Source organism: Cervus elaphus, chromosome 18, assembly GCF_910594005.1.
Source record: "Cervus elaphus chromosome 18, mCerEla1.1, whole genome shotgun sequence".
NCBI classification, from domain to species: Eukaryota; Metazoa; Chordata; class Mammalia; order Artiodactyla; family Cervidae; genus Cervus; species Cervus elaphus.
In genome coordinates this window covers 37687202-37711260 of record NC_057832.1, presented here as the reverse complement: position 1 = coordinate 37711260, position 24059 = coordinate 37687202, and the positions used below count along the sequence as shown (strand labels likewise).

Here is a 24059-nt window from a genome sequence, read left to right as displayed (position 1 = left end):
TCTATAGTATACTGATTTTACAAGTGGAAGACAGGTATCGAGAAATTAGACATTTCCACAGTACCTAGGGCGCATGGGAGGGTGTTCTACTCATACCACTAATTGATATACATTTTTCTTGGCACTTATGCATCTAATACATGTTTATGCCTAGATCCTATTTCATCACTTAAGACTGTAAGCTTTTCATCACCTGTTATTTTATTCATTCGTTTATGCATTTATACATTCATTCATGCATCGTGTCAACCAGAAATTAACAGTTGATCTAAGGAAGAAATGGAAACTTTTTTTCAGGCCAATTTGAGGTTTATAAACCTGGGAGACACCTTTCAGAAAGCTCTGAGTGTTGGGGCCAGTGGAGGAAAGCAGGAGAGACTCCATCTTGAAGCCTGTCATCCATCTTGCAGACAGGATGTGAACTGGGCCTGAACCCTGCCCCAGAGTGAGGAAACCGTTGCTAGTGAAAACCAGGTCTCCTGGAGACTTCCTTCCCTACAGATGGCAAACGGAGATTGTAGTTGAGGTCAGGCTGCCCCTGTTAGATTGACCATGGAGACATCCCCCCTTGATGTATAATCATTGATCCCCCCCTTTAACCTTACTTGTTTGCTCTCTAGCACCTACTTGTTGTAAAACTCAGTCATACACAACAAAGAGGTTGCTAACAAGTAACCAGTCACGTGGGCAGGGTGGGAGGGCGTATGAAACTGGGCTCCTCAGAAACATCAGGGTCCTTGTTGGGAACTGATTCCCCTTGGACTCACTGGCCTAATAAACTGTACTCCATTGTGTTTTGCGACTCTGGATTCCACAACATGAGGACTGGTCTACCCGTTGAGGGCAAAGCACAGTTATATACTATATGTTTTTGAGACAAAGGGTTATACATCAGATGATGCACTGACAGTTTATACAGTCCAGAGATGCACTTTCAAAGTATGTAGGGAGTCATCATGGCCCCTTACAGGGTTAGGGTGGAAGGTTATCTCCTAAGGAGGTCTGGTTACTGTGCCCGCACAGTACATGCTAAAGGGGAGGGAGGAGCCCAAACCAGCAGAGAAAATTCTTATGTTTAAATTTTTCTTGTCTTTTCTTGTCATAAAGTATGAATTTTCTTTTTTTTTTTCTGAGTCAAAAGGGGGCTGCCGTGGTGAACTAGACTGATATCAGGGTCTCAATCTTAGTGAGTTGGGGTCTATGGAAGGCACAGGAGGAAGACCAGGCAATTAACATAAATTAACATAAAACAAGAGCTTGAAGGTGGTAATTTACAAAGATGGAAAGCTACCTTATCTTTAGGTGGGGAAGAGAAACAGGGTGGTAGTAAACTATGCAGGGGGTGGGAGTGGAGCGGGGTGGGGTACTGCTGTTTCCCTGCAGGCTCAGTGGTAAAGAATCTCCCGCCAATGCTGGACGCTCCAGTTGGATCCCTGGGTTCAGAAGTTGGGAATATTCCCGGGAGAAGGGAATGGCAACCCACTCCAGTATTCTTGCCTGGGAAATCCCATGGAGAGAGGAGCCTGAAGGGCTACAGTCCATGTGGTTAGCAACACAACAACAACCACAACAAACTATGCAGAGGAAATGGATGTAAAATCTAAGCTGAAATTTAACACAGGAGTAGAATTTTCCCATATCAGAGAAGCTACCCTATTCCCAGATAGAAGGAACTGCGTCAGACTGAAGAGCAGGAGAGGAAGAGGGGGAGGAGGGGAAAGGATGAGAGAGGTAGTGGGGAGGGGCAGAAGGGTTGAAAGTGGCTCAGTGAGCATGGGTGTGGCTAGCTGAGTGTGTAAAGCGAGGAGTGGGTAATGAAAATGCTGGGTGCAAATCATAAAATGGCTTGGCAATTTAATAGCCAGATTAAGGAGTTTGGGTTATCCTCTGGAAAACAAGGTGCCTGTGTGGGGCTTTAAACAAGGCAAGTCATGGTCATATTTGTATTTCAGAGATCTGGTTGCACTTCTTGGCCATGAAACTTAAGCTTCCACACATAATTCTGTAGTTTTGAAAGCACCAACTGAGAGAAATGTCTGAATAGAGGGACGTTTCAGCTTTGGGTCCCACAAGTGTTCGGGCTGGTGTGATGTTTGGAGGTACCAGAGAGGCCCCACGGATGACAGCTGGACAGAGCCCTTTGGAAAGAGGGGTATGTATTATTTCCTGAATTAGTAATTACAGAATGAGGAGAGAAACTGATCTGGAGAGAGACGGTGGGCTCGTTTTCAGAAGGGTTGCTTTTGAGACATCTGGACTGTTTTTTAGGATTGGATTCTCTTTCAGGAAATACATTCCATAAATATTTTAAAATTTATTATTGTACAGTCTAACCTTGTAAATCTACCAAACCACCTCACTACTGGATATGATCAAAGTGTGAACCCCTATTAAATCTACATTCTAAATCTACTGAGGGAGTTAGCTGAAACATAGGCTTGTGCTCCCTGAAGGGATGAGATGCTGGTTGGCTTTAGAGAATGCGCAATCCCAAACCACAGGTTCCTAGCTTCACAGTGGTTCAAGTGAGGGGGGGGAAACGGTTGCCCCCTTCTGGTAAGAACGGACTACTGCAGCCACGGGAGAGGAAACTTCTGGGGGCGTGGTAGCTGGTGGATGACGTAAAAGGCGGCGTCCGGAGATAGGCGGTTATTGACTGCGTCATTAGTGCGCGCCGTGGGAAACCTAGCTAGCCGCATGGCTGCGGGTTGCTCAGTGGCTCCGCGGCCGAAGGCGGCCTCAGAAGGGCCGCCCGGCGTCTTGCCTTGCCTAGAATTGCCTACTTACGCGGCTGCTTGTGCGCTTGTGAATAGCCGCTACTCCTGCCTGGTGGCGGGGCCTCACCGAAGACACATCGCCCTATCGCCGCGCTATCTTAACAGGAAACGCACCGGTATTAGAGAACAGCTCAATGCAGAGCTCCTGCGCTATTCCGAGAGGTACTGATCTCTTACATTTTTTGTTCCCAGAGCGGACATAATCTTAACGTTAATAATCTTAACGGTGCCTGCCGCTCCCTTGGGGCACGGGATGGGGCAGCAGGTGGACGTTTAGTGTCAACAGAAGGGGGTCGCACCAGCTTCCGCGAGTTTAGCCCCGGGGCATTCTGGAGTCGCAGTCCACCTCGAGAGACTAGTGCCTCCCTGGTCAAGATCTGTGCTGAATCCATTTCGTAGGCAGGAAAGAAAACGTTACGGTGACAGGAATTGTGTAAGCGGAACGGGTAAAGAAGCTCGTTGCAAGACAGGTAGAGATAAAAATAGACCAGGGGTCTGGAGACCGGCTAGTTCTATATGTTTTCTCATTTGATGATGAAAGTTTGGAATGCAGTAGTTAAAAACATTCTCACTATATAGAAAATTATACGCGAAGCGCTAATACTTCGTTTAATTATTTATAAAACACGAAGGTTGGTTTTGTTTTGACCCTGGTTCTTTCCCGGGGTTTTTTTTCTCTTGGACCTGATCAGGGATGAATGAAATACTATTCACCTTGTTTCCGTTTTAAGAATAGGAAAGCCTGTTGCTTTTGAATTTGAAAAAAACCTTCTAGTGCATTTAAAGTAAGATACTGGAAAATTACTTGGGCAGAGTTTCTCAAGGGATCCTGAACCCTACACAGATTAAGGATCTAGAGTTTACAGCTTCCTCCAAGCACGGGCACACACTTTCACTTGTGGGTCTATCTTGTATACTAGAGAATTGGGGAATAAAACCAAAGAAACAAACAAGACCCTTATTTCAGGAGCTATAAGCGCTAGTAAAAGAGATGTAGGCCAGATAAATCCAATGAAATGTTAAAATCTGACAAATCTAAGTTATAGTAAAGAGTGGTGAATTGGATCTTAGGACCTTTGAGAACAACTTGATAGGAGGAGGGAACTTCTGAGATAGTAGCATTCTGGGCAAAAAGAGTGGCATAAACGAATGGATACTAGTTGTGAAATAGAACACTTTGACCAGATAATTGTGAGCACTTTATAACTAAAGTTTATATATCAGGAGAAAGACATTGGGTACAGCTGAAAAGCTGGGCAGTTAGGGCTGGGGTGGATCGGAGACGGGGTGGAGGATAATTCAGAGGATGGCCATTTTGCTCCTTTCCTGCCTTTGCCAGGTGTTTTAGGTTTTTGTTTTTCTGTTTGCTTAAGCCGGAAACTGGGTTACCACTTCATCCTCTAGGTAGCCTCCAACTCAGAAAACACTTGACACACTCTTGAGACAGTGGTATCTCTGGGATATAATCAGATTTGTAGTTTAAGAAACCACTTGATAGCTTAGGTGGTGGTTTAAGGAGGGTGAGACAGTAAGCATGGAGAACATGTTTATAATTAAAGAGACTGTTACAAAGTGTAGAGAAAATTGATTAGAGAGTTTGCATTTGGGAGAGTTGAGGATATGTAAGGTAGTCATAAAATCTGGAAACATAAACAAATCTTTGATCTGTAACCAATTAATGGCTGCACTTGACAGACCAGGAGAATAGGAGCCATTACCTCAGAGAGATGAAAAGCTGATTGGATAATGATAATTTCTGTAACAGAATTGGGATAGTGTGACCCTGTGGCCTCAATTGCACTCTGAACAGATCTGAACTCCCTACCTGACCCCGTTATTTTGGGGGTGTGCTGAAAACTCCAGTTTATTCTGTGCAAATGGGGTACCATAGATTAATAATGAGGGACAAAACATTGAACATATCAATAATTGTAATACTGATCAACCATTTATCATATATAGTTTGTTTCCAGACTTTGGGGCCATCCTGTACCATCAGAGAGGACCTGCTTCTCTGTTTAAGAAATGAGGAAAGGAAAGAGTTGAGAATAGCTCTTATATTAGTCATCTCAGCAGCAGCCCTGTTTGATAGATTGTCCACCTTTTTTCCCCCAGTGACATTTTTTTAAAAAATGATTGAAAAATCTGCTTAGAGAAAGTAGTGTTCTAAAAATCACATTAAAACTTCTATCTTTGAGAGGTCATTAATGACAGCTCTTGAGTTACTTGAAAATGGCAAATATGTTCCCTCCCAGTAGTTCCAGTTTATAAATTCAGAATGTCTCAAAGCACAAATGAACTACCAGTTTCCATGAAGAGTCCGTGTTTACTCAACTTCTTTAGTATAGGTGGTGGTTTAGTTGCTAAATCGTGTCTGACTCTTGGGACCCCATGGACTGTAGCCTGCCAGGTTCCTCTGTCCATGGGATTCTCCAGGCAAGAATACTGGAGTGGGTTGCCATTCCCTTCCCCATCTTCAGTGTAGAGGCGGCCTTTATTCTCATGTATAATATATAGAAGTCTTAAGTGTGCTTGCAGTCTATTGATCCCTTAAACTTGATATGATTGTTCTCTCAATATCTCAAGTGAGGCTACCACTCTGCCTGGAAACATACTTAGGATGGTTTCAGAAAAGCAAGAGAGGAAAAGATATAATGTTGAGGTGTCTGTCTTCTGATGATTTTTAGTATATTTTATGCAATGAGTTGCTTCCCAAAATTGACACAAACCATAGGTAGCAGTTCTGAACCCTGCAGAACTCCATTCGCTCTCTTGAAACATACTTTACTGAAATTAAACTTAAAGATAATATTAGATTAGCCACACTATTCATTTGGGTTTTTTAAAAACCCAAACGAACCTTCTGGTCAACCCAATATGATCTACCAACACAATCGGAAAAAAAAAAAATTCATTTAGAGCTCTAATACAATAAAATGTATTTCCGTATGATAACACTCAAGCATGGCTACCCGGAAAGAATAAAGTAGTTGGACGCCTCCTGAAGCTGCATCTTGAATCATTGTGAAAGTATTAGTTGCAAATGTGAAGAGTGATGCGGGGATTTTGAGTTGACAACTCACATCACCTACAGTGTCTATAGTGGTAAAATGCTCTCACAAAACAATCTACTCTTGAATTTATATACTAGTTATATTCCTGAAAATTTTAATTGATATTGAAACCATGCAAAGATGATTTTATGTTCATAATTACACACATTAAGTTAGGTACTATAATCAACTGTTTATAAATACTTAGAAAATGAGGCTTGCCTCTCATTTAAATCATGCAGACCCGGAGACAATTTTCATTGTGTCAGGCTGTTTTTACATGGCAGGATGTCTCCCATCCCTGGCCTTCACAGGTGTGACAACTATAATTTATCCCACAAACTCCCAAATGCCACTTACGGGACAGCAGTATCCCCCCCACTGGAAACTGATTTGGGGAAAAACAAAGTCTTGTTTTTGTTTTTTGTCTGATATGGCAGTTATTTTTAACCCCTCCTCACTCTTCTGTTTTCTGGGCCTCTAATATTGTCTGGCCTGACATGCTGTGATTCATGGGGTCCCAAAGAGTCGGACACGACTGAGTGACTGAACTGAACTGAACTGAATATTGTCTTAGTGATGGTATGGTTCCTGTTTAGGAAAGCTACATGCAGAAATTAGTAATTCAAAGAAAGGCTTTCTGGAGTAAATCTCAATGTGTATGGATTTCCTAATTGGGTAATTAAGTTGTATTCCAGTGACTCCTGGCTGTTTTAAAAACAACTGCTCCTAGGTATACATTCTTTTATTCTGTGTGAACCATTCTAGAAGTTTGAGTTCACCAAAAATGTTCCCTGCTCTCAAAGACCTTAGAGTCCTCTCTGGAATCCAAACATATAAGCAAAGATAAACAAGAACAGTGATAAGCTTTCTCAGGCTTCCCAGGTGGCGCTAGTGGTAAAGAACCCACCTGCCAATGCAGGAGACCCTGGGTCAGGAAAAGTGCCCTGGAGGAGTGAATGGCAACCCCCTCCAGGACTCTTGCCTGGAGAATCCCACGGACAGACTGTCGTAGGCCTGGTAGGCTACAGTCCACGGGGTCGCAGAGTCCGACAGGGCTGAAGCGCCTTAGCATGGGCGCTGTCCTCAGAGTCCAGCAGGAGTGGAGCAGCAGGACTTCAGCTTTGCCGAGGACGGGGAAGCTTGCTGAAACAGGGCATGGCCGTGGCAGTGAAGCCACCAGCTCCGCCTCCTGAACTACTTAACAATTTTTTAATAACTTGGAAATAGTTGTTGTTCAGTCCCTCAGTCGTGTCAGACTCTCTGCGACCCCGTGGACTGCAGCACATCAGGCCTCCCTGTCTTTGGAAATAGCAGTTGCCCCCTAATCCTGACTGTCAAGCTACACATTACAGTGTCAGAGTCAGTTCTCAAAAGCTAATATAATTGTATTTCTTACTTCCTTACACTAGCAACAGTTGCAGTTCGGGGATTTTTCTCCATCAAGTTATTGGTTTTAATATTGAGGGCTTCAACTTGAATCCTAATACTTCTTTTGCTACATGCCATCTAGTACAGATATTCAGTAATGGTGGATAATACCAAAATTGCCTTGATTCAGTAATAGTCACAGAATGACATTTTTCTTACTAAGTCTCATTTTTTACTTCTCATTCTAGCATAACTAGAATTCAAATGGACAGCAGGTAGGGAAGAAGGATCAACTTACTGCTCTTGGATAATGGACATTTTGTTTCTGGGTATTGAATAATTATTTTTAAGTTAGCCATTATTTTGGAACCCCTGGGTGAAATTAAACCACTAAAGTTGTTACAGGCTAATCATATATTATTGTATATGTATATATTTTCGCCATGGGTGTGATTATATTAGGAGATGTATACTTTCTGGACTCAGAATCTGTATAATGGCTTAGTTTAAAAGAGGATAAATAACATTTTCCTTTCCTTTTTTTTTGTAGCCTTTTAGGTGTACCCATTGCTTATGATAACATCAAAGTAGTGGGTGAATTAGGAGATATTTATGATGATCAAGGGCACATTCATCTTAACATTGAAGCAGATTTTGTTATTTTCTGCCCTGAACCAGGGCAAAAACTTATGGTATGTATCTTTTTTCCTATTCTTTGTACAGTTATTAAATTATGTAATTTGGAAAAATTTAAGAGATTGTACACTTTGGGATTTTACAAGGATTGTTATTTCAGGTAACTAAAAATCATTTTTAAAGAAAATTTTTCAGTTTAGGTTTTTAATTTTTACTGAAGTGTAGTTGATTTGCATTGTTCTGTTTCAAGTGGAAAGTGATTCAGTTTAGATACGTGTATATATATATTTTTCAAGTTCTTTTCTGTTATGGATTATTACAAGATACTGAATATAGTTCCCTGTGCTACACAGTAGATCCTTTTTGTTAGTCCTAACCTCCTAATTTATCCCCTCTCCCCTTCCCCTTTGGTAACCCTAAGTTTGTCCTTCGTGAATCTATTTCTGTTAAATAAGTTTATTCGTATCCTGTTTTTAAATTCCACATGTAAGTGATATCATATGTTTATCTGATCTTCTTTGTCTCACTTAACTTCACTTAGTATGATAATCTCTATGTCTAGTCATGTGGCTGTCAATGGCATTTCATGGCTGAGTAATATTTCAGCATGTATAACACATCTGTGTTATCCGTTCATCTGTGGATGGGCACTTGAGTTGTTCCATGTCTTGGGTATTATGCTGCTGTGAACATTGGAAGCATGTATCTTTTTCAAGTAGAGTTTTTGTCTTTTCTAGATATATGCCCAGGAGTAGAATTGCTAGATCATATGGGACTCTGTTTTTAATTTTTTAAGGAACCTCCATACTGTTCTCCATACTGGTTGCGCCAGTTTATATTCCCAGTGACAGTGTAGGCAGGTTCCCTTTTCTCCATGCCCTCTCTAGCGTTTATTGTTTGTGGACTTCTGTTCTGATATCTGTGCAGTGACAGTCGCATTGCGTCTGCGCATTTTTCTAGTAATAAGCCATGTTGAGCTTCTTTTCATGGGCCTTTAGACATCTGTATATCTATATATGTGCAATAATGTTTTAATTTGCTGGTCTTTTCATTTCAAAAGCATTGCTACTATCTTGTATTGGTACTTTTCTCTAATTTATCCTATTATACTCGCATACTTACTGCTTTCTAGATCCCACGAAAGAAACTTGGCTACCTCTTGGTTGTGAAGATAACTATTCTATACAATTCTAAAATTTTGATAGTTTTTCCTTTCCTCATTGAGTACTTAATTGATAAACTTTGTCTTTTACAGTGAGAGAAAAATTGAATGCAAAGTATAGTGTTCTCATATACATCTCACTCTACCCACCCCCAAAAAACCACACATAATGTTTCTCTTATTATTGATAAGATGTGGTGCATTATAATTGTTGAGCCAATATTGATACATTAAGTAAAGTCTATGGTTTATAGTAGAGTTCACTGTTTCTATTGTACCTTCTATGGGTTTTGACAAAGGTATAATGACATGAATCCAACATTCCTATGGAATAACTGGTCACTGCTCTAAAAATCCTGTGTGTTTTGCCTATTCATTGCTCCCTCTCTCCCCTGGAAACCGTGGTAACTACTTTTTTTTTTTTTTAATTGTCTCCATAGATTTGCCTTTTCCAGAATATCATATAGTAGAATCATAGAGTATGTAACCTTTTCAGATTGGTTTCTTTCACTTGGCACTATATGTGTAAGGTTCCTCCATGTCTTTCTCTTGATAGCTTATTTTTGTTTCAGAATAATATTCCATTGTATAGATGTACGTACCAGTTTGTACAGACCACCTAGAAGGTACCGTTCTGGACTCCAGACTCCTTATGATGACAGACGGGTTTTACTCTTGTCACATGTGGAAGGAGGTGCTGACATTAAACCACATTGTGTATATATATGTCATTTATAGTTCTGTAATTCAAAAGGTGATTTTTAAAAAAGCTTCAGGTATTCACTCATCTAGTTTATATTTGTTGATTCTTAAGGAAATAGGAAACTTGGAAATTTTAATTTTAACCTTAAAATCATATAGAATGTATTGTTATTTTACTTTTAAAGCTTCTAATAACGTTATGATTTCTTTAAAATAGCCATGCTCAAGGTGAGCGCTCTAAAAAATTCTAGTGTTCCTAAACTTATATTTTAGTGTAACATGTGGTAAGCTTTAAATGAAGATCAGCTTTTTTAATATTACATCATGCCATTATTTTGGTATTTTCTCTTTGAAGATCAGTTTAAAGATTGTAAGGTTCGTTCCGTCTTTTTGGCGCTCTTGTTGTAATACTCATTTTTTCCCTCTTCTTAGGGTACAGTTAATAAAGTGTCCTCCAGCCACATCGGCTGCTTGGTCCATAAGTGCTTCAATGCCTCCATCCCTAAACCTGAGCAGATGCCAGCTGACCAGTGGCAGACGCTGCAGATAAACGTGGGTGATGAACTAGAATTTGAAGTATTTCGTTTAGACTCAGATGCTGCTGGAGTATTCTGCATTCGGGGAAAGCTGAATATCACTAGGTCAGTTCCTAAGCATATTATTACCATTTTGATACTTAATCATTTCTACTTAATTCTGAATTTAGGAAACATAAGTCCCTCTTTTAAAAGTTAATTTATTAGACTATTTGTACTTCTAAACCACAGAGTCAATGTAAATATGAATCTTAAGTGTTTTGACAGTGCATTGAATAAAGCTCTGCATCTAAGTGGTCTACATTGTAATAATTCAGTTTTTCAAAGTATTGTCATGTTGTTGTTAATGTTAACATTAATAACTAGTATGTTGTTAATCTTTTTTTTTAAAAAGTTAATCCTTGAACTTGAGACTATTAGAAGCTTAATTATATTAACATAACTATTAGTGTTTTGTTTTTACACAGTCGAAACAAAAATTATTGGATTATTGTCATTATATCAGGTAGATCATTTAATTTCTGTATTCTTCTTGTTTGGAATTCTTTTAGGGAATACTCTGATCCTGACCCTGGTTTTATGGCAGGACCTAGTTGAGGGGTCATACTTCCTCTGTTATCAAGGCAGAATCTAGAAAAAGTTGCTAAGAAATGAGAATATGGGTTAAAGTTTTAGAGCAGCTGTCCAACAGAACTTTCTGTAATGATAGAAGTGTGCTGTATGTGTGCAATATAGTAGCTTCACTCTTGAGGAACTGAAATGTGTGACTAGTATGTCACTGAGGAAGTGGGTTTTTAACGTTACCTTATTGAAATTACTTAAATAGTTCTGTGTGCCTATTGCTAATTCAAGGGACAGCAGTTCTATAGAGAGCTACTTCACTGATCTTTGTTTTTATTTACTTATATAAAATACTCAGAGCTTTGCAGCATAATACTGCTTCATGAGTGCTGATTCGGTCATGTCAACTCTTTGCAACCCCATAGACTGTGGCCCATGAAATTCCTCTGTCCGTGGGATTCTCCAGGCAAGAATACTGGAGTGGGTTGCCATGCCCTCCTCCAGGGGATCTTCCCAACCCAGAGATCAAACCTATGTCTTACGGTCTCCTGCATTGGCAGGCAGATTCTTTACAACTAGTACCACCTGGGAATCCAGTACTGCTTCAGCATAGTTTAAGAAGAACAAGGAAACGAGCATTGGGATAGTAGGTGGGGAACGCCAACATTTTGATAAATACCAGAAGTGTGTTTTCTCCCTATCAGATGTTACTGGTTTGGCTAATAAGGCTGGGTGGTGATGTTTAGGGTTCAGCATTTTCTGAACCATATTAAAATTCAGAAACCCTGTTTTGACAAAACTTTTATGTCATTTTTATGTGTGAAACAGTCTGGGAAAAATACTTGGGAAACAAAAAATTTAACACTTCTAAGATTATCAGTGTGCTGGGAGATAACAGAATATTTGAAATTTGTGTCACAGTCATGTTATTTTGTGCTACTGTCATAATTTAGAAAGACCTTACCATGTTGGAATATTCTTGATCTTACTTTGTTCTTTTATTTTTGCTTAATGCCCTGTACATTTTTTAAATTCTTATAGTTTACAAACCAAGTGCTCTGCAGTTCCTGAAAAAGCACCAGAAACTGGAGCTGATGAACCTGTCGAAAAACCTCCAAAGAAGAAAAAGAAAAAGAAGAAAGACCGAGAGTCATGTGAAGGGGAAGGCGGTACCACAGAGCCAGCAGAATTTGCAGATGTTACCATGAAGGACGAGACAGACCTGCAGGTTAGTAACAGTGTGAATGGCCTCTGGGAGGGAGAGCCAAAGAAGAAGAAGAAGAAGAAGAAAAAGCACCAGGAAGATCGGGACCGAGAGCCTGTTTTCCAAGGCAGTGACTCCAGTGGTTATCAAAGTGACCGTACAAAGAAGAAAAAGAAAAGAAAGAGTGAGGAGGCTGAACTTACACCACTCGTGGAACATGCACCTAAAAAGAAAAGGGAAAAGTAATTTTCTTTTGTGTGTTTTAAATATGATTTGGTTTTTTAAAGAAGATTTATACACAGTAAATGACTAAAGTTTAATTAAGAAATGTTTTGTATTGCAGTATTTTGCCTAACAGGGAACATTTTGATTAGTTGAGTTTGGGGTACTAAAATTAATTTGGGAAGTATCAGTATTATTAAAGTGCCATTTATTGTATACAGAATAGAAAGGTAAGAACTGCCTTCATTCTTCCAGTGGATACATTCTAAATAAAATGGTTTCTACAGTCCCAAGACTAACAAAAGGACTTTTGTGATACAGTGATATAATGTATATCATAAAGAATGAGTTTTGAGCTTGGGTGGTGGTTGTTACAGGTTTTGAATTTAGTCATACTGTTACATGCCATGTCATTAGGCTTTGTTTACAATTTAAATCATTTACCAGTTTAGGGTTTTTGTTTGTTTAATCATGGCTACTGCAGTTCTTTTGTTGTTTACCTTGGGATGGTTTGTCAGAGGTATCTCTGAAGTTTTCAGAGCTCTTTATAAACTGCCCTCTTTAGAACCATAGCCCTGCCCATGGGTCATGAGTTAGGAGACAGTGCTGTTCTTTCCTTCTCTGTGCGTGTGTGGTGTGTTCTGTTCTCTCTCAGAGGAAGAGTCTGATGAAGACAGGATAAAGGTGATTCTGACTAGTGGGGAATTTCCCTATTTTTAATAACTGAGTTAAGCTACTAGAAATTATTACACAAACAGTTATTCACTGCTTTCACTGAGAAAATGTGGAATATGTCTTAACTATTGGAAAACACTGAAGAATGAATGGACAAGCGAGTTCGGCCTGATAATCAATGCAAGATTGTGTTCATTCATTCAACAAAATTCAGTGTATTTGTGTTACACATAGTAGATCATCATTCTAAGGTCGGGGGTATAATGGCAAACAAGGCAGAAATGATTCCTTCCCTCATGGAATGTCATAGGAGAGACAGATGCACCCATACAACATAAGTAAGAAAAGATCGAGAATTACTAATGCTGGTAAGTTCTAAAAGAAGATTCTCTCTTCCCACTGCTGTGATCCATGGCAGCCCCTTTCAGTTGCCATTTATCTCTTATCAGACATAGTCCTGCTCTTACTCTGTTTAATGTCTGTACCAATAGAAGATAGAGTTGGGAGAGTCATTCATGATGTTTGTCTATAAACAGATGTGCCAGACAGTGGAAAGGGGTGAGCCAGTGTCTTTTCTTACCATTAAGTTCATGTGGCTATTTAGCCCTCACAATGAAGCTAGTCTGGTTTGAGATGAGGTGTCAGTATAAAACATATCAGACTTTGAAGATGTACAAAGAAAGAATGCAAAATACCTCAGTTTTGTATATTGATGAGATTGTAATATTTTGGTATAGTGGAGTAAATAAAATATTAAATTGGCTTTTTCGGTTTTTGTTTTCGCTTTTTAATTTAAAAATTGTATCTGAGGCCTGTATTATCTTTGTTTTGTAGAGCACTGGTTTAAAGGATGAGTTGAAAAAGATTTAGAATAACCCAGTCATGTTCACAGGGTTTAATGTAGTGCCATACCTGGAAAATGTTTTATGAATGCTTCCTTAAAATTTTTAAATTTGAATACATAATTGTAATGTGTGACTTAATATTAAAAGTTAATGGTTTAGTGAAACAATTCTAAATTCCTGATGGTAATGGCCTATCAAGCTGTTAAATTAATGCTATTCATAGCAAAATACATTCTGGCTTGCCAAAATAAATTCTCACATGTTATGTTTACTTTTTTTTAAGAAAAAAGTATGCTGAACTTGAAACTAAATTTATCCATGGTTTTTCACAATGACAGTAGCAGAACTGGTCATTTGTCTTGCCTATAACAGTGACAGATTTTTACCTGATACAGAAACCTCTGATTATGGTATCATCTATATATCCTTCAAAACATTTCTTACATGCTACACTAATCTAGGTTTTTCCTTTTCTATCTTGGAATTTGCTCATTAAAATCCTCTAGTCTAGCCTAAACCTCTTACCTTGTCTTCTACCTCCTATTAATCACTGGAAATATAAGTTTGAAATGTATTTAGGGCTATGCTTCCCACAACCCCAGTCATACGCCCCATCATAGTAAACACTTCATACAACTCAATATGAAAAAAGCCAAACACAATCAAAGTATGGGCAGAAGACCTAACTGACATTTCTCCAAACAAGGCATACAGATGAAGTACAAATCAAAACGACAGTGAGGTGTCACTTCACAGAGGTCATCGTTAAGAAGTTGAGAAATGATAAATGCTGAGAAAGTGTGGAGAAAAGAGAAGACCCCTGCACTGTTAGTAAGGATTTAAATTGGTGCAGCTGCTGTGGAGAACAGCATGGAGGTTCCTTAAAAAACCAAAACTACCATATGACCCAGGAATCCCAGTACTGGGCATATACCCTTAGAAAACCATAAATAAAGGTAACATGTTCACTGCAGTATTATACACAATACCCAAGATAGGGAAGCATCCTAGATGTCCATCCACATCTGAATGGGTAAAGGAGCTGCTATACCTATATACAAGGGAATGTTACTGAGTGATCGATAGATCAGGTTGAAATAATAGCATTTGCAGCAACAGGGAATGAACCAGTGACAAATAAGTGAAGTAAGGCAGAGGAAGACAAAGACCACACGGCATCACTGATAGGTGGGCTCTAGCGTTTGAATGCAGGGACCAAAGGAAGAACAGACTCGCTTCGAAAACCCACTGTTACAGAAGGGACAGCGTCAGGGGAGGGAATGTGTCAGGAGCCTGGCCTTAACGTAGACACGCTCATATGTATAAACTAGGTCACCAACAAGGGGGAACTCTACTGGGCAACACACTGTAGTAACCGGTATGGCCAAAGCATCGGGATCACAGTGGATATGCACCTCTGTATACACCTAAGTCAAGATGTGCACCTCCAGCAAACACTGTACATCAACTATACCCCAACACAAAGTACACATAAATTTGACAACTGGAGGAAATGCCTCCCATAGTCCCCTCAGGCCTCAGTGACCCAGGATAGTGACACATTCCTGGAGTTTGAACAGCCTTCCAACCAAGGCCGGACCCTCCTGGGACTGAGGGAGCTGAGGAGGATGACCAAGAAATGAGGCCCCTAAGGACCTCTAGCGTTTGTCCGTTCTAGAAGAAACAACCCTCTCCAGACCAGGGCTGCCTATCCATGACTAAAACAATCCTGGCATACACGGGAGACCAACTGCTGAATAGCTTGGAAAAGTCGTCTGACGGCCATGCCTCCTGGTGCTGGCCTTCTTACCTCCAGCATCTGAGAGTTACCCCACTCGTAGATGACAGCACTCTAGGCAGAACACGTGTGGAAGGCTTGGGATTTGCCTTGGGTGAGGAAGTGAAGAACGATGAAGTAGTGAGCACAAGCCCTGGGTGTGTGTCCTGACACATGCCATGCCCATGTTCAATGCAGGGACAGGACCTGCACTTAGCTTTGCTGCACCAAGAAGCAGAGTGGGGCGTGTAGAGAAATGCTGCCGCCTTGTGGCCATTTTGTGTAACAACTCTAAAACTAGGGCTCCGAGGAGCTTTGCACTCACAAGGCCCTAGGGGCTGTGAATGACTCAAGAAACAGCCTTGGGATGGGTAATTGCTTAAGAATCGGAAAATGGACAGCCTTTCAAGAAGCCAGTTGCAGCAGGTAAATTTACTCACAACACTAACAAGTACAAAGATCGCCTTGTCACACATTAGTAGAGACAGGAAAAGGAAACCTACAGGAGATATATCCCCCACCACCCATCAGATGGTCACCAAAAAGTCTGCAAACAGCCAGTGCTGCAGGGGGCCTGCAGAGGAGGGAATCCTATGCCAGACTGCGAATGAAAATTGCCAACAGCCATATGGAATTGAGCATGGAGGTTCCCTAAAAACCTGAAGATGCAGATATTGTGTGATGCAGAAATCTTACTCTTAGGCATACATCCGGATCAAACTATAGTTGGAAAAAGACATCCACCCCAACCTACACAACACTGTTTTCAAGAGCCAAGACATGGAAGCAATCAGAGTGTCCATGGAGAGATGAAAAAGAAGATATGGTACATATATTCAAAGGAATGGTACTCAGCCATCCAAAAAAAGAAAGAATACCATTTGCAGCAACACAGAAGGAACGAGCCATGATGATACGAGGGGAAGTAACTCAGAGAGGAAGAGAGATATCATATGGGATCACTGTTAGGTGGAATCTAAAATGTGACACAAAGGAACTCATTTCCAAAGCAACAGAATCTCAGACTTTAAAAAGCCACTTTGTGGTACAAAAGAGGTCACATCAGGAGGAAGGGGTCAACGAGGACACAGATTAATATATGTATTCTTTAGAATATGAACCTAGAGCATCAAAAAGTACATAGTGTATAGCAGCAGGAACCCTATTCAACAGTGCATAAAACCTTATAAGGGCAAAGCTCCTAATACAGACTGGATATTCACCTACATAGACCCGAATCAAGTTGCTGGACACTTGTAACAAACTCAACATGGATATCAACTATATCCCAATAGAAAATAAAAGTTAATTTTCAAATAAGTGAAAATAACAGCTATATTCCCCTCTGCCCTCTGTGATCCAGGCTCCTGTCACAAACCCAGACACATTCCCACTGGTGCACAACTACGTTCCACATCCATTTATGACCCAGGAACAGAACTTGCACTCAGCTTTGTTGCCCCAAAACCTGAGTGGGCCATACAGGAATGCTGCCGCCTTGTGGCCATTTTGTGTAACAACAACTAAAACTGGGTCTGAGAAGAACTTCATGCTCACAAGACGCTAGGGCCTGTAAGTGACTCCTGCCCTCAAGAAATAGCCTTGGAGTGGGTAATCGAATAAGAATTCAAAAAGGGACAAGTATATTTTATACACACTCTTTAAAAACAATCATACCTACAAATATCCTGGTATCAAACATTAAAGAATGGAACATGAAATCTATAAGAGAGAAGTATCACCTCCACCCATCATAATGGCCATCATCAAAAAGTCTACAGTCAGTGCTGTAGAGGGCCTGCAGAAAAGGGAATCCTCCTACTCTGATGCTGGGAATGGAAATTGCTGACCGCCAACTGGACTTGAGTATGGAGGTTCCTTAAAAACTTAAAGATGGAGATTCGTGATCTGAAATGCCACACTTGGGCGTACATACGGATTAAACTGTAGTTGGGAAAGACATATGTAGCCCAGCCTTCACTGCAGTATTGTTTCCAAGAGCCAAAATATGGGAAAGAAACAGAATATTCATTGAGAGATGAAAAAGATATGGTACATATATTGAAGGGAATGTTACTCAGCCATCAAAAAGTGCGAAATAATGCCATTTACAGCAATATAGAAGGGACTAACCATGATTACATTAGGGAAAGTAAGTCAGATAGAGGAAGACAAATATATGAGATAACTGATGTTAGTTCTAAAAAGTGACATGAACTCATTTCTAAAACAGACACAGAATCTCACTTGGATTCTTACCTTGGTTCCAAAATGTCTGCCATGGATAACAGTCAAAGGAGCATTAAACTTACCTGTATTTTATAACTTCCTGCTGGTGAAATTCCTGTTCCTGTTTCTAATAAAATAGAAGGGATTCTAAAAAAAAAAAAAAAAAAAAAAAAGAATCTCAGACTTTGAAAAGGCACTTGGTTTTACAAAAGGGGTCACACTGTAAAGAAGGATTAAATCAGGATGCTAGGATTAACATGGGCATCCCTGGAGGGAAGACAGTAAAGAATCCAGCTGCAATGCAGAAGACCTGGGTTCAATCCCTGGGTTGGGAAGAATTCCTGGAGGAGGAAATGGCAACCCACTCCTGTATGCTTGCCTGAAGAATTCCATGGGCAGAGCAGCCTCATGGGCTATCTTCCTTGGAGTTGCAGAAAATGGGACATGACTGAGCAACTGATACTTTCACATGCTTTTTTCAAGATGGACATCAGCACACTTACCTAGTATCTGTGCTGCTGAAGTGAGCACTATGCAGTCTTGAATATACGAACCTATAGCATCAACAAGGAAAAGCCTACTCAACACTCTGTAAAATCCTATAGCTGCAAAGCTCCCCAAAAGACTGGATATTCACATAAATATGCCTGAAACAAGTTGCCGGACCCCTGCAACAAACTCAGCATTGGAAATCAACTATACACCAATAGAAAATACACATTAATTTTCCAAATAAAATGAAATAACTGCTGTATTCCCCTTTGCACTTGGTGACCTGGGCTACTGTCGCAAATCCTGAGCCTAAGCAGCCTTGGAGCCCACAGCTGGATTGTCCTGAGTCTGAGGGAATTGAGAAGGATGTGCCAGCGGATGGGCCCCCATAGGACCTGAAGTGTTCGTCCTCTCTGGATCAAATCACATTCTCGAGACCCTGGCCATTCCCGCACTGCTACAGCAAGTCTAGTGCACACAAGGACGGTGGACACTATGGGCTGGGAGACGTTTGAAAAGTCCTGGGATCCTGCAGGTCTCCCCGTACTGCAGCGCTTACCTCTGGCCTCCTTGCAGTCGACCCACTTGCAGATGACAGCACCCAAGGGAGGGCTGATTTGGAGGAGTTGGGATTTGTTTGTGGTGGGGAAGTGAAGAATGAGGAAGAAATAATGAGACACAAGCCCTGGGTGTCTGTTCTGGCAGACTCCATACCCATTTACAATCCAGGCACAGGACTTGCGCTCAGCTTTGTTGCCCTAAGAGCCAGAGTGGGACACACAGAAATGTCGCTGCTTTGTGGTCATTCTATGTAACAATAACTCTTAAACTGGGCTTCAGAGGAACTCTGGGCTTCCCTGATAGCTCAGGGAATCAAGAATCTGCCTGCAATGCAGGAGACCCCAGTTCGATTCCTGGGTTGGAGAAGGGATAGATTGCTCACTCCAATATTCTTAGGCTTCCCTTGTGGCTCAGCTGGTAAATAATCCTCCTTCAATGCGGGAGACCTGGGTTTGATCCCTGAGTTGGGAAGATCCCCTGGAGAAGGGAAAGGCTACCCACTGTAGTATTCTGGCCCGGAGAATTCTATGGACAGTATAGTCCATGAGGTCACAAAGAGTTGAACACGGCTGAGAGGACTGGAAAAGGTCAGTTTTCATTCCAATCCCAAAGAAAGGCAATGCCAAAGAATGCTCAAACTACCGCACAATTGCACTCATCTCACTTGCTAGTAAAGTAATGCTCAAAATTCTCCAAGCCAGGCTTCAGCAATACGTGAACCGTGAACTTCCAGATGTTCAAGCTGGTTTCAGAAAAGGCAGAGGAACCAGAGATCAAATTGCCAACATCTGCTGGATCATAGAAAAAAGCGAGAGTTCCAGAAAAACATCTATTTCTGCTTTATTGACTATGCCAAAGCCTTTGACTGTGTGGATCACAATAAACTGTGGAAAATTCTGAAACAGATGGGAATACCAGACCTCCTGACTGCCTCTTGAGAAACCTGTATGCAGGTCAGGAAGCAACAGTTAGAACTGGACATGGAACAGCAGACTGGTTCCAAATAGGAAAAGGAGTACGTCAAGGCTGTATATTGTCACCCTGCTTATTTAACTTATATGCAGAGTACATCATGAGAAACGCTGGGCTGGAGGAAGCACAAGCTGGAATCAAGATTGCCGGGAGAAATATCAGTAACCTCAGATATGCAGATGGCACCACCCTTATGGCAGAAAGTGAAGAAGAACTAAAGAACCTCTTGATGAAAGTGAAAGAGGAGAGTGAAAAAGTTGGCTTGAAGCTCAACATTCAGAAAATGAAGATCATGGCATCCAGTCCCATCACTTCATGGCAAATAGATAGGGAAACAGTGGCTGAGTTTGGGTTCCAAAATCACTGCAGATGGTGACTGCAGCCATGAAATTAAAAGATGCTTACTCCTTGGAAGGAAAGTTATGACCAACTTAGACAGCATATTAAAAAATAGAGACATTACTTTGTCAACAAAGGTCCATCTAGTCAAGGCTATGGTTTTTCCAGTAGTCATGTATGGATGTGAGGGTTGGACTATAAAGAAAGCTGAGCACCAAAGAATTGATGCTTTTGAACTGTGGTGTTGGAGCAGACTCTTGAGAGTTCCTTGGACTGCAAGGAGATCCAACCAGTCCATCCTAAAGAAGATCAGTCCTGGGTGTTCATTGGAAGGACTGATACTGAAGCTGAAACTCCAATACTTTGGCCACCTGATGGGAAGAGCTGACTCATCTGAAAAGACCCTGATGCTGGGAAAGATTGAGGGCAGGAAGAGAGGGGGACAACAGAGGATGAGATGGCTGGATGGCATCACTGACTCAGTGGACATGAGTTTGGGTAAACTCCGGGAGTTTGTGATGGACAGGGAGGCCTGGCCTCTTGTGGTTCATGGGGTCGCACAGAGTCGGACATGACTGAGCAACTGAACTGAACTGAGAGACTTTCACTTTCAGAGGAACTTTACACACACAAGGCCCTAAGGAATGTAAACCATTCCTGCCCTCAAGAAATAGCTTTGGGGTGAGTAACTGAAAAAGAATTTGAAAACAGGCCTACCAGAAGCCATTTCAGCAGATACATTTACACACACTAAAAACACTCTAAAACAAATAGTTTTAGACTATTTTCAGCAGATACGTTTTACACACTCTAAAAACAAATAGTGCAGATACACATTTCCTCAATCGCACATTATTAGAGAAAGGAAAATGAAATCTACAATGAGATACATCCCCTTCCACCCACCACAGTGATCATCATAAAAAATTCTAAACAGTCGATGCTGGAGAGGACCTGCAGAAAAGGGAACCGTCCTCTGCCAGTGCTGGGGATGGAAATTGCTCCAGACACTGAGGAGCACAGAATGGAGGTTCCTGGAAATCCTGAAGATGCAGATATCCTGTGACCCGGCAATCCCACACTCGGGCTACATCCGGATCAACTGTAGTTGGAGAAGGCACATGGACCCCAATCTTCACTGCAGCACTATTTCCAAGCCAAGACATGGAAGCAACCAGAAAGTTCTTGGAGAGACGAAAGGGAAAAGTAGATGAAGTGCACATAAGCAAGGGAATGTTACTTAGCCACCAAACAGATGGAAACTGACATTTGCAGCAACATAGAAGGACCTCGCCATGATCACAGTAGGTGAATTAAGTCAAACGGAGTTAAGACAAATTAAGTTAAGACAAATATCGTATAGCATCACTGATAGGTGGAATCTAAAAAGTGCCGGGAAGGAACTCATTTCCAAAAAGGAAATAGATTCACAGACTTTGAAAAGTCACTTCATGCTACAGATGGGGTCACATCAAGAGAAGTTAGATAAGGATGCTGGGATTAACATATACATTCTTTAATACACAAACCCAGAGCACCATTAAGGACCTACCGTATAGCACAGGGAACCCTACTCAATACTCTGTAGAAGCTTATGTGGCAAAGCTCTCGAAAAGACTGGATATTCATCTACATATACCTGAGTCAAGTGGCTGAACACCTGCAACAGTCTCAACACTGAAATTCAACTAGATGTCAATAGGAAATAAACATTAATTCTCCAGGTAAAATGACATAACTGCTATATTCCCTATGCCCTTGGTGACCTGGGCTCCTGTTGCAAACCAGGAGCCTGAGCAGCCTTGGGGACCACAGCTGGATTGTCTGGGGGATGAGGAGCTGAGAGGGATGTGCCAGCAGATGGTCCCCCACTGGACCTGAAGTGTTTGTCCCCTCTGGACCAAACCACAGTCTCGAGACCCTGGCTGCCCCGGCACAGCTACTGCAGGCGTAGTGCACATGAGGAGGGGGCTCCCGTTCAGCTGGAAGGTCTTTGAAAAGTCACGGGGCCCTGCAGGTCTCCCGATGCTGGGGTGCTTACTTCCAGTCTCCTTTCTTAGAGTCGCCCTACCTGCAGATGACAGCAGCCCAGGCACGACTGATTTGGAGGGCTGCCTGGGATTTGTCTGGAGTGGAGAAGTGAAGAAAGATGGGGAAGAAATATTGAGACAAGCCTACAGGTGTCCTGGCACATTCCGTGCCCATATACAACCCAAGAAAATGACTTCCACTCAGCTTTTTGCCCTCGAAACCGGAGTGGGTCATACAGAAATGCTGCTGCCTTGTGCTGTTCATGTAACAACAGCTGTAAGACTGGTGTTCAGGTGAGCTTAAAACTCACAAGGCCCATCAGACTGTAAAAGACCCCTGCCTTCAAGAAATAACCTTGGAGTGGGTAATTTAATATGAATTTGAAATCAGGCAAGCTTTCCAGTCATCAGCTTCAGCAGGTACATTTTATACACACTTCAAAAAACAAAAAACACATGTACAAAGATCCTCATATCACATGTTATTGAGAAATGAAAATGAAATTTACGTGTAAATCTATGGCTGATTCATATCAATGTATGACAAAACCCACTGAAATGTTGTGAAGTAATTAGCCTCCAACTAATAAAAAAATTAAAAAAAAAAAAAAGAAAGAAAATGAAATTTACAGCGTGTCACCCTCACACATCACGATAGCCATCATCAAAAGGTCAACAAACAGTCAATGAAATTCAGAAAAGGGAATCCTCCCCCAACAGTACTGAGAATAGAGATTACTGCAGACACTATGGAGCACAGTGTGGACGTTCCTGAAAACCCTGAAGATGCAGATAACCTATCACCCAGCAATCCCACACTAGAGCTGCATCCAGACCAGACTATTGTTGGAGAAGACACGTGTGCACCACCTGTAGCACAGTTTCCAAGAGCCAAGACATGGAAGAAACCAGAATGTCCAGGGAATGATGAGAGGAAAAACTAGATGAGGTTCACTTTTTGAAGGGGATGTTGAAGGGAATGTTGCTCAGCCATCAAAAAGAAGCAAATGATTCCATTTGCAGGAACACAGAAGGACCCAGCCATGATTGTATTAGGTGAAGTACGTCAGATAGAAGAAGACAAATATGTAATGTCACTGATAAGTAGAATCTAAAAAGTAACACAGATTTTAGGTGGAAAATAAAAGGGCCACAAAGGAACTCATCTCCAGAAGGGTAAGAGACTCACAGATTTAGAAGAGCCACTTAGTGTTACAGAAGGGGTAACATCAGGAGAAATGGTCAACTCAGGATGCTGCAATTTACGTATACATTCTTCAATACAGAAAACTAGAGCATCAAAATGGACCTTCTGTATAGCATAGGAAACCTACTAAACACTCTGTAAAACCTTACAGAGGTAAGGCTTCCATAAGGACTGGATATTCATCTACTCATGCCTCAATCAAGTAGCTGGCCACCTGTAACAAACTCAGTATTGGAAGTCTGCTGTACACTAACAGAAAACACACATTAATTTTCCAAATGAAATGAAATAACTGCTATATTCCCTTCTGTGCTCAGTGACTGGCACTCCTCTTGCAAACTGGAGCCTTGGGCCCCACAGCTGGATTGTCATGGGGATGAGGGAGCTAAGAAGATGTGCCAGCAGGTGGGCCCCCACGGGACCTGGAGTGTTTGTCCCCTGTGGATCAACCATGTTCTCGAGACCCTGGCCATCCCTGCAGAGCTACAGCAAGCCTAGTGCTCACAGGAAGGGGTTCCCTTTGGGCTGGAGGACCTGTGAGAAGTCATCATGTCTGCATGTCTCCCAGTGCTGGGGTGCTTCTAGACCTGATTTTTAGAGTCACCCCACCTGACAAAATGTCTACTGGAGAAGGGAATGACAGACCACTTCAGTATTCTTGCCTCAAAAACCCCATGCACAGTATTAAAGATATGACACTGAAAGATG

The 24059-nt window shown here is 41.4% G+C and overlaps 1 protein-coding gene and 1 long non-coding RNA gene across 2 annotated transcripts in view; one reads left to right on the top strand and one right to left on the bottom strand.

The window, feature by feature from the left end:
- The window catches only part of LOC122674265, a 112585-nt gene that overhangs the window by 14343 nt on the left and 74183 nt on the right, over positions 1–24059 (bottom strand). The window lies entirely within an intron of this gene.
- POLR1F (RNA polymerase I subunit F) lies at positions 2655–13662 on the top strand. Its single transcript, XM_043872453.1, is given in 5 exon segments — positions 2655–2939; positions 7752–7893; positions 10134–10342; positions 11840–12227; positions 12229–13662. Coding segments are annotated over 5 exon segments (1068 nt in total). The 5' UTR covers positions 2655–2697; the 3' UTR covers positions 12316–13662.